General features: G+C 34.5%; 1 protein-coding gene across 1 annotated transcript; it reads left to right on the top strand.

Moving 5' to 3' along the window:
• Positions 1-5695: 5695 nt before the first annotated feature.
• Positions 5696-16033, top strand: LOC131928901 (cubilin-like). Its single transcript, XM_059285069.1, has 4 exons — positions 5696-5822; positions 7351-7474; positions 7577-7818; positions 15903-16033. The coding sequence occupies exons 1-4, from the start codon at positions 5696-5698 to the stop codon at positions 16031-16033; spliced, it is 624 nt and encodes a 207-aa protein (XP_059141052.1).
• The last annotated feature ends 1885 nt before the right edge of the window (positions 16034-17918 follow it).

The raw sequence follows: 17918 nt of genomic DNA, 5'->3' as shown, positions 1-17918 counted from the left end.
ACTTCTTTCCCCGACAACAACGAACCTACACTAAAACGTCACATTCTTGCGAACCGCCTAACTATTCAATGCGTCATTAACTTTCGCACTAATATTCGTTCACACCAATCCTTGTTTAAACATAATATATATATATATATATATATATATATATATATATATATATATATATATATATATATATATATATATATATATATATATATATATATATATATATATATATATATATATATATATATATATATATATATATATATATATATATATATGTTACCGAGTCTATTTGCTTGTAGTGCCAAATGTTACCGATTTCACTGCTGATAGAGCCAAATGTTACCGAGTGTATTTACTCGTGCTACCTTTGACCAGCACACAACATCGACCACAATATAGATACTCGGAAATGCATGTTTACATTGATCTCTTTATTACATGAATCAATAGAAATGCTCCACATAACAATGCACCAATGTTCCACAAGAATATAATGAACCAACTGACCCCCACTGTCCTCACTAGTCCTAACATAACAGAATGCACGTGTCCATAATTCCTATCCTCACATAACACAATACGTCTACACCGTTCAATAACCAACTTGATACTGCCTCCAGCCTAGCCCAGCCTCAACAACCACGTTCTGCGCTTTCTACCAGTCCTATATATTCCTCGTATTCGTACTCGTAATCGGTTCTATCATAGCTATGTTCAATCCGATTATCTCGCATTCCGCTTACTACGCAGTTGTCTCGTACCAGTCTTTATTAGACTTTTGTTATCAGTCCACACACCTGCATCCTGTTCCGTCAGCCCCGTTTGGCCTTGGTCATGTCAAAGTTGACAGACTGTGAACTGCGCAGCGGCTTGTCGTATCCTTCCCAAAATACGCCGTGGCTTTATGATCGTTATCAGTCTACCATCTGCACTATTGCATCAGACTGTAATACGTTGTTAACCATAGTATGGTAACTACCCTAGTTACATCCACCCCCGCCTTTTTTTGTGTGTTTTTAACCACAAACAACGCTTGGCAGGTGCACTCCTTCAATGTCCAACGCACCGCCGTAAAAAAAAATTTATTGTTCCACTCACTGTCAATGTCGTCACATTCGTAAAAGATTGACAGTTATCACTATTTCACATATCAAATGTGTCTTCATCATATTCCTCAGACACAAAGCAGTTCTAGAATTCACATCCACCTTTTTTCGTTTGGTGTCTTCACCAGTTCAATTTTCTAGCTTTTGAACAGTCTGCTCTCATCCCAGCGCGACCATGAAAGAATTGATGGTTGCTGACGAAAAATTTCGTATTCTTTCTGTTTCTCAAACTTCTCCGCGGACCACTTATCTGATGGTCTACTGTCTCTCTGCTTCTGGGAGGAACGGAATCCTCTTTGTTGCCGTTATCCTCCACTTGTGTATCGCTGTTGTTCTGTTGATGGTGACATGGTTCCGGGATGGGTATGTGAATTTCCGTTATAGTTTCCGGTTCCCTAATTGTCTTAGGTTTCTTTGTATGTAAATGCTCTTCTTGCCTCTGCCAATATTTCTTTAATTGAGCAATATTCGCCCACCGATCCGGTTTGGTGTGATTGGTGGGTCTTATCTTAAAGGGGCCACCTGCTACTTTAGGCATCTCCACGACTTACCATATCTCCTGTCCCCAGAGGTCGTGAATTTTGTTTCTGCCCAAAGGGTGGCTACGCAATAATACTTTGTCGTTCAGTTGGAGTGGCGGGTCTTTTGTCTGTACCCGCGGTTCTCTTCGCCGTGCTTCATATTCTAGTCTTCCTTGTACTACCCTGTACATTTCTCTTATTCGTCTCATATGTTCATTCACATATTCCAGTGCGGTGTATGAGCCAGTCATACTTTCCTTTTTTCCTAGGAACAAGTCAAGAGGGAGTCGAGCCTCCCGTCCGAACAGTAACATGTGTGGCGAAAAGCCGGTTGTGGCATGGGGGGTGCAGTTGTATAGATATACCAACTCTGGGAGAAAATCAGGCCAACGTTTTTTCTGTTCAGGTTCTAGAGTACGCAGCAAATCATGCATGCTGCGGTTGAACCGCTCGCACTGTCCGTTTCCTTTAGGATTATATGTGGTTGTTCTAGATTTGTTGATCCCGTAGTGGCTGCACAGTTGGTTAATTACTTCTGACTCGAAGGCCCTTCCTTGGTCAGAGTGTAATTGTCTTGGTATGCCATATTTGATGAACCAATGTTCTATTAAGACCTTTGCCACTGTTTTAGCCGTCTGATCTCGTGTGGGCACCGCGACAGTCCATTTGGTGAATACGTCAGTCATCACCAACACATGTTCCGTCCCATCCGATGATTGCTCCAACGACGTAAAGTCCATAGCCACAATCTCTAGTGGTTTTGTTGCCAGTAGGTGTCCTGACGGCTGTCTCATTTTGACAACTGGCATTTAGAGGCTGATGGTGCACACATTTCTCTTGATTTAAGGTCCTAGCAGGTGTTAATAACGTATTTATCAGAAGGTGTGTTGAATGGTGGTCTAATTTCATTTTCAATTCGCCTTACTGTTTTTGGAGGAGCGACCATCGTGACAGAGTCCGTTTTTTCTTTTGGTAAGAAATTTTATTGTCATTGAATATAAAATATACAGGCTTATGGTAAGAGAAAAACGTTTCATACACTCTTGAAGTTGTTGAAAATATGACATCTATGTGTGTATTTAAATCTGTGGTTGGGATTTCCATTGGTAAGGCAGATATAAGTTTATATTGCTTGAAAAAGTCACGCAAGTCACTGCTGGCATTGTTCAAGACGTTGAAGTTCAGATCTCCAATCACAACAATTTATTCAACAAATTTTACTTTACACAAAAATATTTGGAAAGTTGTTCGAAACAAACTGATTGCCGTGCTAGGTGACTTGTATCCAGCAATGATGGTCATTCTACAGATAGTAACCGCAAATAAATCTACATGATAGTTTGTGCCAGTTTCAATACTGTAATTATGACATCACTTACACCGCAAACGCTGTGTTTCATTAAGCAAATGATACCTCTAGTACCGCAGTATGGATCACTTCTTAAATAATACTTTATAATTATCAAGGACAAATTTCTTCGTTTTCAGATGCCAAAGTTTCGGATAATATCAGTAAGTCACTTTGAAAATACCAATTGTTACCTTTAATGTATTGCAATTTATTCGCTAAAAAGCATACATTCTGATATGCTACTTTGAATCCTGTTGAGTCTTTAAATATACGGAGCGGCAAATTTAAAGACTTAGCTGTCCTTAATCTGTAGAGCTCTTGCAGGCTTGGGTCCACATGCATGGAGTATTTTGGGAACCTAAAGTTTCTAACAATGTACAGTCCTGTGATGCTTGAAACTTTGATTAAAGCTACCTACAGCAAAGGCCTAGTTATCCTTTTTATTTTGTTGAAATCCAACGCCACCTGTTCATATGTCTGTCCTTGGCTCTTGTGGATGGTAATTGCTACTGCAGCTACCACGGGGAATTGAGTTCTTAATGTCGGGTACCGAAGTTTGTTTGAAACAATCAGTGGAACGCAAACATTCCTTATGGGCACTAAATGTGAGTCAAGGTTATTGTCATCAAATGAGCCGTTTGTGGGCCATCTTTGCCTTTTTACCAACGTTGTGTGTGGAGAAATCTAACCAGAGTATCTTTGGTACTTGGTTGTTGGTTATCGAATGATATCAGCCTTAGGACTCCGCACGCTCTGTTTACGAGACCATCTTCTCCGTCTATGTTATTTGTTACTGCATATTTTATTCCTAGTTTTAAAATGATGCTGTGTGGTAGGCCATTTACTTCACTCAATTTTTTTCTCTTTAGTCCATGCAGTTTTCCGAATATGGTATATTTAGCAGTGAAAACGTAATGTGGTCCCGGGTTACTTTTTATTTTTCCTGGTTATAAAGATCGAAACACTCATTTTTATCGTACAATCTGATTGCACTGTTTGATACTGCTGACGGCGACACTTGCCTCGACTTTAACAGTTCAACATGTTTTTGTGCCATGTTTCCACTTGCTAATGCATTCAGCGCTTCAAGAAAAGAAAATCAATTTCATTCTTTTGGCCTATGTTTTGTTTCAATTCGTACAAGGTAAACAGGTCCCAAAGGGGATTTCGATCCATTAAATCCCAAAACTCGTTGTCTTCTTCCACCTTATAAATAAGGTAATCCATAACTGGAGGTAGCTGGTTCAAATCACCGACAAGCAAAACTGATATCCCTCCAAAGGAATTGAGGATGTGAAAGAATAATTCCTTCTGTCCATCGTTCAGACGGGAAAACAAGCTGCTTTAACGGGGTTGGGGGTGGGGGGATAGGGGTTAGGGGAAAGGAGGGGGGGGTGGGGGGGGGGGTTCGTCATTAACGACCTACTGATAGTGTTTTAAAGCAAATGTTTTCAGTGGCAGCAATGGTGCTGCCGAAATTACAAATTATGAATTACTGAAAAGTAGAAAAGAAAACAGCCAAATATCGGCGTATGATACGCCGCGAGTCGAACAGAAGACATATAGTGTTGCCGTAATGACAACATTTAGTGTAATGTCCGGATTTGTTAACCTCTAATGGCAAATGAAGAGCATTGCAAGAAGTACATAGTGCTTTATGTAGTCCAATGTCATGTTCCTCAATGGAAATGGCAGTGTGTTCTTGAAACGCAGCGGAAAGTTGAATGTGATGAATGTGAATGTGGCTTGCAAGAAGATGCGACTGTTTAAAAGAACGTTTGCAATGTACTCACTCAAAGATGGATTTCGTCAGGGCATGAGTTTTCAAATGGTTAATAAGATATTTGCGTGCGAGAAACTGTCGCAGATGCTAAAAAGAAATATTATTAAATGTGTTTCTACATATATATGTTTAGTTTGTAAGTGCTTCATAAGAATGCGAGTTGATTTGAAGCATTGCTGGCAATATTCACATGTGCTTTGAGATATCTCTGTAGTCGAAAGGTTATGGAACAAATGGTGCATTTAAATCATTTGTGGAATGCGCTTGTTGACTGCGGTGTGCTTCTAAATGTGCTTTAAGATTATTTTTTTCGTGTGAACTGTTTTGAGCAAATGTTGAAATAAAAAACCGGCGTTTGTAAATGTTCATCAGTAACAGGAGCGTGGGCAGGTGACGTCACATCAGTGTGGAGATCACATGGGTGCGTATTGTTGGTGCACATGCCGACGTTGTCAACAGATGGCACCAGAAGGTCATCACGTGTGTTTGTGAAAGGCAAGAGAACTATATAATGGCCATGATCGAAAGGACCGCTAAATAGCAGGGGAATGGAGAGACGTTGACCCGGATTGTAAACTCGGGGAGGGTAAAGTGGACGTTTTCGAAAGTAAATAGCTATAGTACTGGGAAGTATTTAAGACATCGCCACAACTTCTGCCTCGCCACCATAAACGCCGGAAGTATTCATATAGGCAGCGTATTGTTGAGCAGAGTGTATGACTGTGCTTCCGTTAGTAAGAACAACGGACATGACGTCGCCATAGTTGTCCCAATGTTCGCAAACAAAGCTTACAGCCATTTTGCAAAGTTCAAGAGCAACAGTTTCGTCGATGACATTTTCCAGAAATATGCGACTGATAAGAATAAACAGTTACCTGGTGAAGGAATTTCGACTATATGAAAAGACCTGTTGACTCCACGAATTATATGTGAAGCGATGGCAATGGTTAGGAAACAAAGGGGCAATCAAAACAAAGATTCGTGGACAAACGTAGCTCAGACGAATGTAGGAGATACCAAAGCAACTGAAGACACAAGAGCGACTGAGATACACAAGGCTGCAGGTAGGTCTACACACGGTTTCGCATCCCCCCCCCCCCCCCATGAAAGCTGCCTTTGTCTATAAAACCCTGATCCATACCATCAGAGCCAGGGGAGACATTCTTATAAACGTTGCATCTACAGGAATAGCTGCAAAATTGTTACCGGATGGACGTACTGCACATTCAATATTTAAAATCCAGCTGAAGCTCACTCCTTCCACTTGCAATATCAAACCTATCTCGCAACACGCTCAACATATTCTGCAATCCAAATTGATTATATGGGACGAGGCGCCAATGACACATGCATACGCTTTTTAGGCAGTCGACAGATTGTTACGTGATCTCACAGGTGAGACGCGCCCATTTGGAGGGAAAACAAAACTATTGGGTGGAGATTTCCGACAAATACTCCCCGTCATTCAGCGTGGCTCCCAAGAACTCATTGTCGCATGTTGCATTAACAAGCAACTTTTGTTGCGTCACATGCATGTACTTACACTGACGACAAATATGAGAGCTCTTCCTGACGAAAATCATTTTGCAAAATGTCTGTCTAGATCGAAACGCCCGAGCGAAATTACAGGCACTTCTAACTGACAGAAACGTTTCGTAGTTGATACGTTGGTCAAGACATGAAGACAATGCATCATAACATTCTATTTGACTTAATCGGTCGCCTAATTAATTTATTTTTATTATTAAAATTTTGAAAACATATAATAACTTTACCTTTTAAGAACTTGTAAGCAGCGAGATTTAAAATTGCTCTTTTCTTTATGTAGAATGAGGTCGTAGCTATAGTACCTAGATACGTAAACTTTTTAGTTTTATAATTAGCTTCAACATGTAACAGAACAGCTGACAAATGTTTTATCCATTCTATCTTTTACAGTTTATTTTTCCCTTAAAGTAATTGTATACATTATATTTTTTCCTATTGGTAATTGGGATAACCGATCTTTGTGCATAGTTAAGGTTGTGTAAAATGCATTTTTATCAAAATAAAATAGTTTTAAAAATATACGTGTGACAATTGTTTTATAAAGAAAAATCAAACAATAATTAGTATAAGACTAAATATAACTTAAAGCGGGGTATCCAATTGGAGGAAAGATTTTGTAATTTATGTTAGATCGTAACAAATATGTACAACCATTATAAACATTGTTACAGCCGGCGCCTTATGTATTTTAGGCTTGTTGGAGCCAGGTGTAACAATTTAAAAGAAACACACTTCACAATGAGAATATGTTTTATGGGTGTATAATTATCATCAAACACAACAACAAATCACAAGAAGATACACTGACTAGCAGGTACACGATGTTTAAATAACACCACAATGCTTACACACACACTCCTTCGTTCACACACTTCTTTTCACGCTTGCAAACCACGTTCAAGGGGAGGCCACTCTCACACACACTCTATCCGTGCCTACACACTTTCGTATAGACATCTACGTCACAGCATAGAGAATGTGCAATGTATTCAGATTTTATTAGTGCACTTTAGTACATTGATTTATTTCTATCGTGTAAAACAGATAGACATTGTGAACTGTTTGAGTCAGGCAAGTTGGCAAGCCCTGGATATCCCTTAAGCTATTTGAATGATCAGGAATTTACATGGACCTTATCAACTCGTGCTGATACCCGTCTCATTTTAAAGTAGGTCAATATCCCACTTACATTAAATTAAAGCGTAATCAAATATGCAAATGACATTGTAGAAAAATCTATGCACTTCTAAACATGTATTTTGTTTTGTAGCATATCCTTTGTGGAAACAGAGTCTTGTGACACAGACTATATCACCGTGTACGACGGAGCTACTAAAAATGCTCCAAGTTCTAAGAAAGTTTGTGGTGAGGGAGTCTCAGATGTGATTGTATCGACAACAAACAACCTGTTGGTCACTTTTAAAACAAACCACGCTAGAACGTACAGAGGATTTTATGATGAGTCTGAGATATCTTTAATGAAAATAATGTACAGACACATGAGATTTCCTGGTTTGTTTGATATGTTATTTAAAACAAATTACAGAGATACGTACAGAGGATTTTATGGAGAGTTCTATTCACACGGTAATTTTGTTTTTAATTTCTACATTCATTCGTTATAGATTTTTAAAAATTGCTTGTCACAGCAGACATATAGACAGGTCATTAGTATGGAAAACTATGAAACACTTTGGAATCCCCTACACATTTATTTCTCTGATCGCCAAACTATACCACAACTCCAACAATCCAAGTGATAAACAAAGACAAACAATTATAAATTAATAAAAACATTGGGTTGAGTAAAGGGTAATTGATTTTGCATTTAAAGTTATTACATATCGCTGACTCGATACTGGAAAATAACGAATTTGAACACAAATAAACTCAAAATACCTGAATACAAGGAATGCTCCCAGTTTTGATCGAATTTGTGGTAGGGGATTCTCAGGAGTGATTGCATCGACAACAATTAAACTGTTGGTCACTTTTACAACTGATGTTTCTATTACCTACAGAGGATTTAATGGGGAGTTTTATCCACACAGTGTTTGTTTATTAAAAATGAGTAATACGACACACGCTTAAAAGTCATTTACTAGGAAGTCTCTTTTTTTTCAAGAGAATTTTGCCTGAATTCGACCATCTCTCTTAATAAACTAGTCATTTATCTCTGATTCTTTTAGATAACATTTATTTACACTATTAATAAAGCAATTAAACACATGCCATTAACAAAGATAGATTCAAGTAAAATAAAATTATTTATTAGTTAATATTCGATTTTAGACGTCATTAACAAAGAGAGATTCAAGTAAAATCACATTTAAATATTAGATAATATTTGAAATTTTCTCCAAGATATTTTTGCCTTACTTTTGTGTCAAATAATCCTCACATAAATCGAACGAAACACAATTGTATTGTAAATGTGGCAAAAAGAAAACAACACGTTGACTAGCCAAGATCGTTAAAATATTGCTAAAAAGACCTAGGACGTAAGGATTGTTTTAAAAATAGCAAATTATATGTTTTTTTTTATCGATCCTCACATTTTGTAATAGAACTTTTATTTTATTTTGAAGTTGGACTCAAATTTAAAATAAATAAATCGAAACTTCTGGAAGAAAATACTACTAGCTACGCATCGTATCGTCAATTTTCATTTGTCTGGGTTACACAGCTCCCGCAACCAATATCCTGCTGTGTCTTGTTTGTAAACACACACTTTGCTAAAACTTATAACACCTCTTTCAGAACAAATAGTGTCCAATTATATTTGAGAAAGGTTGGACTATTCTATTTGTGTGTTCTTTGTGATAAAAAATTAAGCAAATAAAAGTTAATAGAAAAAATAAATTTTAATCTCGGGTATATTCAACTTTTTAAAACTATTGGAATTTCAAGCGGAAAATTCTGTTGTAATGTGTAGCATTATAGGAAATGTAAAACAAGCATTTCATTCGTGGCGTGCTTGCAACATATGGCCTAATGTTGTTTATACACACATTTTTAAGTATTGGTTTTTAAAGTGGAAAACTATTTTGAAAAGTGCAGCAAGCCATTTGTATATATCTTCAAAACGTAAGAATTTTTTAATTTTTTTAAAACTTATTTTTTGCTATAGGAAGTGTAAAAAAAGCGTTTCATTCTTGGCGCGCTAGCAACATATGACCTTATGTTGTTTGTTGTACTTATTTGTCGCTAGCTAGAAACACGTTGATGATTATATCAACAGTTGTTTTTTTTTTGTTTAAAGTTGATATTGGTGTATTCAATAGTATGAATTCAATTATGAATTAAGCTAAATACTATATTTACTTATTATATTATTTGAATACATTTACATTTTAAATATCTAAGAAGTAAGAATTACACTTATAATAATAAAGAGGATCTGCAAATTCAACCAGCAGACTAATACTAGAAATAATCTGAGGAGAATACTTTTAATGGTCATGATTTACTTGAAAAGTATGAATCACCGCGTTCTTACAACAACAGTGGGAAATGATATATAAATCCCGACATTTACGGGAGCTTGAGTTACATATATCAGAAAAGGGGATTGTGAAATTTCTATTGTAACGCCACAATAAATTTTCCTATCCAAAAATTACTACTTAACATTTTAATTTTCCTAAGGTTTGGTTAAAAAACTGTTCAGATAGGGAGGTGACTACATCAGGGCGAAAATGGATACACAAAGCTGACCTTTAGAGAGGATTCGAGGTCCTAGTAATAAGATGTCTGATGTTTGCACATACGCCTCTGAATTCCGTACACAGATAATATCAAACATGATGAAGTCCATTAAATGCTTATTGACGCTATTGACTCTTGTGAAGCTTTGCATATTATTTGTCTGGGCTAAAACACTCATATTTTATGGACTAGGGACTTTTTGAGTAGCTTTTCTAAGACAATACTGCAAGGAACAGAGTCGGGGTTGGGGACGGGGGAAGATGCAGCCATAGTACACAAAACACCGTCAGACGCAGTTTTCAGATACGAGGATACCTGATATACTTAAAATTTTCACCTAAAGATCTGAAACAATAAATACAGATTCAATAGACTTAGTGTCAATGTTTGTAACAACTGGAATAAAAATTAATGGATTTTAGATGACAATGATATATACTCGTTATTTAGTTTGTCTAAAGAAGGTATTGTCTTTGTCAAAAAGAAAAACACGGCTATTACTGACCAAAAGAAGAATTTGCAAAGTAAATCCCTACGGTCCGGAAGGGAGCTAACTTTTTTTGGCAGTTGAATACATATACGGGCAGTGCTTTGATTTACTTTAAATCCTAATAAATCACTTCGATTAGTGTTCTCAAAAAACGCCGCTCCTTTGGTCCCCCCCATCCCTACCCACATGGCCAGCGTTTGGATGTGTACCGCCTTTCATCACCTTAATGTGCCTCACGAAATATTGCTTGTATAAACGTTGCTTAAACTCTTGGGGACCAAGAGATATATTTGTCTAAACACATTAAATCAATATCAAACGAAATTTAAATAACTTAGATCTGTCCAATATCCTTTAAAACATGTATTATAAAATAGACTTTATAAAATAATTCTGGTTTCAGTATTATATATTTATGGGAACATTTTAGCGTTAGATCACTCGCAGAGCAAAAGTTTAAATTTTTATATGAAAAAATTATAAGTTCAAAAAAGTGAAATTACTGGTGTTTTTTCAACGATTTATATTTGGGTATTATATTGACATGTGTTTTCGAAAAAAATAAATGTGTTGCTTTGGATATTATGTCCATATGGTCCATATGTTCCTGAAAGGAACCAATTTTTAAATAGGTATCGCTAATGTTAATGTTTTCAATAGAAGTAGTCGCAGAGCCTTTATTTTCTATCATTGAAAAAAATTGAGCAAATTCTGTTTATAGACAATAATGACAATGTTAACAATTTGTTCTTAATGAAGAGTTTTATAGACAAAAATGTCGACAAAATCTATGTGGAAGTTATAATGTAACGACTGTAACTACTACATAAGGCTTTCATCTTTTTTCTGGTGAATTTGTTTTGCATACATCTCATAAATCAATGTTCCCTTTGGGCTGCGCGGTCCCGCGGCCGTGTTGTAATTTTGAACCTGTCGCTCCGTAGTTTTGAGCTTGCCGTGCAGTCATTATGTAAAATACACACAACCTTGCATAAGACTTCAAAAACACAGCGCGCATAAAATACGCGACGCACACTAGCTACCCCCCTTATAGGGAGCCATTATAGACGATTTTAAAACTCTCAAACAGATTAAGCTGACACGTATCTTTAGCATCAGTACACCTTGATTTGCCCAAACCACGAACAACCAAACCTCGTCATGAGGTTTGAAAAAGGAGACTAGAGCAAGTTATTGTTTTCGAGTGGAGACATCGGAAAACATTATTTGTCTACAATTTTTGGGAAGATAACATTATATGTTGATTGTCATTGACTTCTCAATGCTTTTTAAGCATATTAAAATAAATATCTAGAAAACATGGTATCTCAGATTGTCGACCATATGAACTGTAAAAAAATAAACCGGGAGTGATCTTCCCTAAACTTTCTCGAATATTCTAATATAACACTACGTGGGATGTCAACTCGGAATATAGACATGATTTTTGTTTACTTAAACTTTTAAAAATAGAAAAAAATCTAGTAGAAAAAGAATATTGCGCAATATTGTTAGTACTTTATAAATTTACATGCGTTTTTTGAGAAATCAGAAATAGCGTAAATTAGTACTTCCGGTCAACGAAAACTACTAAAAATTTGATAGAAGGTAGAGAATTAGATCTTTTACTTACATATCAAATTTCATTTATCTATCTGAAATAGTATTCAAGTTATAGGCTTTTGAAAAATTCAAAGTAAAAAAAGTACCGCTTCCGGTTATCGGAAATCGCTCATAAGTCGATACGAATCTACGATTTTGATAAAATACTTATAGATTAAATTTCATCAACCTAGCTGTAACGGTACTCAAGTTATCGTGTTTACACGCGGACACACACACACACACAGACATACGGACAAGATTGCAAAATTATGTTTTTCCGTATCAGTGAGGTGTAAAACGTCGAGATTTATATAAATCTTGATTCATTTTTTTGCACGATTACACGACTTTCTCTATACTTCGTATAATCGAGAAAGTAAAAACATATAAAAATACCCTTAAAAACTGATTTATAAGAAACATGAATTTTTAGGAATAAAATTAGCGATGGTTATCATACACTTTCAACATTGATACTTCTGGTTTACTGAACCTGATCTCAAGATGTCATAACTTGCTAATGCGATGCCAAGATATATATATATTTCTGAAATCAAAATGGCAATTATACGTTAGCGAGAGACACGAACGCTGTCATTCATTCAATAAAATAACCCAGTGTAAACACAGACAAATGATAGCACAAGCTCTCATTTATGGATTACATAAAGGAAGGATCACCTATAGACCTGTTAAATGCGACAAGAATTTCTCTCCAACCCCACAATCTGAATGTAATATGATAACTAAAAAAAGAAAAACACATGAGGTGTGGCAATGTGTAAGTGAGAAGAATTTATTTTATTTATTCATTTATTATTTTACGGTAACAATAGTAGGCATGGAGGCTATTTTTCACATTGGCCGTTTTAAAATAAACAAATAAAACAAAAATTAATTTAAAAACAGCATTTAAAAAAGCAATAGCAAAGTAACTACATGACAGTAACATAGTACTAAAAATGTGTTATAAAGATATAACATTACATAGTTTTAATACAAAATGAGATTAAATAAGAATATAATAGATTAATGAGAAATGTTTCAATGAGTCAGTTATAGAGGTCATTTAATAATTGTTGATTTAGTTTAGTTTTGAATATATTTTCAGATCAAGATAGTTTTATTTATTTTGAAGATTGTTCCACAAACTAGAACCAGAGTAGACGAAGCTATGTTTTTGGAAAAAAAGTTGTATATGGGATCGGTAAATTAAGACGACGATTTAATTTTGTGTTAAAAGAAAATAGGTCTGATAAGTAAGAGCGAACTGTATATGAGAACAGAACTGACAGCGTGGTCTGACACGTTCATGTATGTTATAGAACATCATATAACTTCTTTCAGAAGCTCAATTCTTAGATGCCTATACACTCATAAGGGACATATGTGTGTTCTCATTACATACATTTTTCATTTCGAATTAAACAGAGCAACCATTAACCATTTTGAAATAAAAAAAAAATTATATTATTCATAACTCAGCCTATTATCGATAAATGTTCCCTTCTGGAAAATAGTGACACATTTGTCCCATGCTGTATCTAAAAAAATTACGTTATCCATAAATCTAATGTTGATTATAATTTTGAAAGGTATTAGATTCAATTTTAAACTAAAATGAAAGAACAATGTCTGTTAGTTTGAAGGATGGACGAATGTACAATCTCTTCTTTCACCTGATAGCTGGAAGACTGACAGCCAGTTAATAATTTTATATTTTCAAGTTATTAAATTTTCTAATTTTCTATTTAGCTCTAACTTAATAGTTGTAAAGGAAATTTGAAATTAAATTTGTATTCCTGTTGTAATTTTTAACATTATTTATTGGAATTACATGTCTACAAAATTGTATTAATATCAAACCTGGCATTGATTAATGGAATTAATTAATAAAATATGACAACAGCACATTGCTATAAAAACAAAGCTTTTTTTTAAAAATAGTGATTGAGTAAAATATATAAGAAGAAGATATGAATTCATTGGATGCTACATAGATTTTGCTCTAATGTGATTTAATATGATTTTAGTTTTAAATATAGTTTTAGATTATTGTAATATAAATTTAAAATTCATTTTTACTTCATCAATCTTATGAAATATTATATATTGAGATTTTATTAAACAATACGTCTTCAAAATTGTTCAAACAACTGACATGTTAAATGTGACCACCACAGGGACATTAAATATCCATCTTTAAAATGTGTATATTTTCCAACATTTAGCAACAGAAATTGCTTCTCGAAAATTCGAAATTTGCATCAATAGCTCTAAGCTCTTTATTTTTACAATCCTACTTGTGCGTAATTTATGTAAAAAAAATAAATGAAAAAAACAGTCTAAAATACCAATTAAAAAAAAGAACCAAACTATTTTCGTTTGTTTAGTTTTTGTCCCTTAAAAACAGAGTTTAAAATCAAATCAAATCAAATATTTTTTTAATATTCGACTTTTTGTCCACGTACTTTTTGCCTTACATTTGTGTAAAATGATCCTCATATAACAAGATTAATCGAACAAAAAGCAATTGTATAGTAAATGTAGCATAACACGTCGAATAACCTAGATCAGGGGTCTTCAAACTTTTCAGCCCGAGGGCCGCATTAACTATCAAATATTAGTTCGGGGTCCAAAGTGTCTTCCGTGCATCTCTAAGAACGTATACCGTGTTCCCCCTCCGAACGATATTAAATATATATATATATATATATATATATATATATATATATATATATATATTTATATATATACATTTCAATACTCTGCTCAGAACTATCACACAAATTAGCTATCTTACTGCTGTGAAATATGGTAATTCTTGCGATAATGTGTTTGTTTCTTTCAACATGTCTCTGAAATATCTATGGATGAGCCCATGTGACCTTATTAATTTCACCATTTTCAACACCAGATTCAGTACACTGCTAATGTCCAAGTGCTGATGAATAAAACAGTGCAGGAACATTGGTTGTAGAATGTTTTTCTCAATCGGTTGTCAATCCAAGTCTTTCTATATAACACTCATGTACATTCCTCCGACAGTTAGGTAACAGGAGTTAGTCCAGGCCAAATTATAATCAGCATTTGTAAAAATTCATTGAATATATCCTGTCCGGTAACAGTGCCATGCATGTTATGTAGGGGAGCCAGCTCTTGTGTTATTTTCTCGTCTTCATCCACATCTCTAGTGAACACAAGCAGTTGATAGATTGAACAGCTGTCCAGAGACTCATAAGTTGCAATTGAAAAATGTCAAAACTTGAATTTTTCGCTATTTGATTCACACTGATTTCATCAATGTCTGCAACACAGTTGCCAATGCTACTTTTGCAAATGCTACATTTTTATTTTTATTTTCATTTTTCCCCAGCCACCTCCAACAAACATTTTTTTTCGTTAACAAAAAGATCTCCCGGCGCGCGGGCCGTAGTTTGGAGACCCCTGAACTAGATCGTTAAAATATTGTTAAGAATGCTTTGGAATATGAAGACTGTTCTGAAAAAGCAAACCTAAAACCTAAAAAACATTTTAATAAAAAAGGAGATAATATTTAATGAGATCGCTTAGACATAGAAATAATATTTAGGGCGTTGTATAGTTTATTCTCTAATGTGATTTGAATTTGATTTTCATATTGAATATAGTTTTCTGATGTTGTAATTTATATTTAAAATACATACATTTTTTTACTTCATCAATACTATAAAATATCTATTAGAAATTAATCAAACTATAAGTCTTTAAAGCTGTTAGAAAAACTGACATAAGTTAAATGTGACCACCACAGATAACCACACCACACTGAACGAGTCTCAAGGTAACATCTCCAGCCCTGGTTATCCATTTGGCAAACTTGACAACATGATATACACCTGGACTATACAGGGCAAAGCTGACAGTTATATCGTCCTCAAGTAAGTTGCCGTTGTTTTAAAATTTACCTTTTGTAAACTAAAGCCCCGTATGTTAGTATGTGCCCAATATTTGAGAATAAAATTGTTTGCAAGAGTTAGTTCTAATACAATCACAGCAGGTTTAAATTACAAGCGATTTCGCCTTTCCCAGTATTTCAGACTTTGGGGCAGATTGCCAGTATGGTTACCTAAGAATATATGACGGACCCGCAATATTTTCTTCGATGTTTGGAAATTTCTGCTCGTCAGTACCTCCAGGGTTAATGGCTTCAACGGAAAACTCCATGTTTGTTGTGTTGAAAACGAATGGTTCCTACAAATACAAAGGCTTTTATGGAAATTATGAGATAAGAGGTGAAGTTTTTTGTTGATTTAACGAAAATATATTTTAAAACTATTTATTCGTTTACCTTTTTAATGAACGTTAGGTTTTATTTTTAATATAAATTTCCTGTTGAAACATTGTTGATTGATATCAAGCAGTGTACCTAAATACGTTGAATCTTAATAATCTATTAATACTGTATTATTATTATTATTACTTATTGGATGTATTAACATAATTAAAATGACAATAGCCTACATTTTTTAAATAGCTAAATGCAAGTCTCAAATTTTAACCAAAAATAAATTGGCAGGCATATTGTTTAATTAGAATAAATAAATTACATTAGTGTTCTCACATTATTTTAACCCAAAATGTCTAATACTTCCCAATAATATGCAAATCAGAGAGAAACTGTACACTTAATGAATCAGGCAACTTGGCAAGTCCTCAATATCCCTTAAAATATTTGATTTATCAAGAATTGTCATGGACACTAGCATCTTACCTTTCAAAACCTATATTTCTAAAGTGGGTCTTAATAACATTATCTTATTAAAACTTAGCACCAATTTAGTCCGTGACATTGTACATAATCTCCTTGTTCTCAAAACTTAATTTTGCTTATAGTCCATCGTTTGTAGAAACCGAGTCTTGTGACACAGACTAAATTACTGTGTACGACGGAGATACTAGGAATGCTCGAAAGATTGAGCGAATTTGTGGTCGGGGAGTCTCAGCAGTCATTGTATCGTCAACAAACAAACTGTTGGTCACTTTTACAACGAACAGTAACAATACGTACAGAGGATTTTACGGAGAGTTTTATTCACACAGTCAGTGTTAGATCTGTAAATATAAATAAGTAATGCGATAATTCGATAAAAGCTTGAAAGTAATTTCCACGATTGTCTTTTGTTTTTTTAAAAGAGTTTCCCTGAATGCGATCATTGTTTCTTAATAAACTAGCACATCTGTCTTTTGCCCAATTAGCTGAATTCCCCTTAGGTATTTTTGTAAAAATTAGTACAAAATTCCATCCAAAATATAATTGAGAGTCGAATTAACTATAAAACAAAACTTTTTTTGTGTGCATATTTACATGAAATAGGGACTTCGTTGAATATCCATCTTTAAAATGTATACATTATTCAACATTTAGCAACAGGAATTGGTTTGCGAAAATTCGACATTAGCATTAATAGCTCTAATCTCTTTATTTTTACAATCCTACTCATGCGTAATTAAAGTAAAGAAAAATGAAAGAAAAAAAAACAGTCTAAAATACCAATTAAAAAAAAAAGAACCAAATAATTTTCGTTTGTTTTGTTTTTGTCCCTTACAGATGTTTTTTTTTTAAAGTAATATTTGTTTTTAGTGGTCTATCAAGAAAAGTATTTGTCAATTAAGGAAAAAAAGGAAAGTAATTTGTATGTTTTTAAAATGTGTGTGAAGAATGGTATGCCTACATTTTCTTTGTATTTATTTATTCCTCATGACGAAAGTTAAAATCATACGTTTGGAAATTATTTTTTACAAAACCATCCTTATTAATTTTTTAATC

The sequence above is a fragment of the Physella acuta genome, unplaced genomic scaffold, assembly GCF_028476545.2.
Source record: "Physella acuta isolate Inbredline_101_S28 unplaced genomic scaffold, ASM2847654v3 ptg001563l, whole genome shotgun sequence".
Lineage (NCBI taxonomy): Eukaryota > Metazoa > Mollusca > Gastropoda > Physidae > Physella > Physella acuta.
The sequence above is the reverse complement of the archived record's forward strand: the minus strand, read 5'-3'. Positions and strand labels throughout refer to the sequence as shown.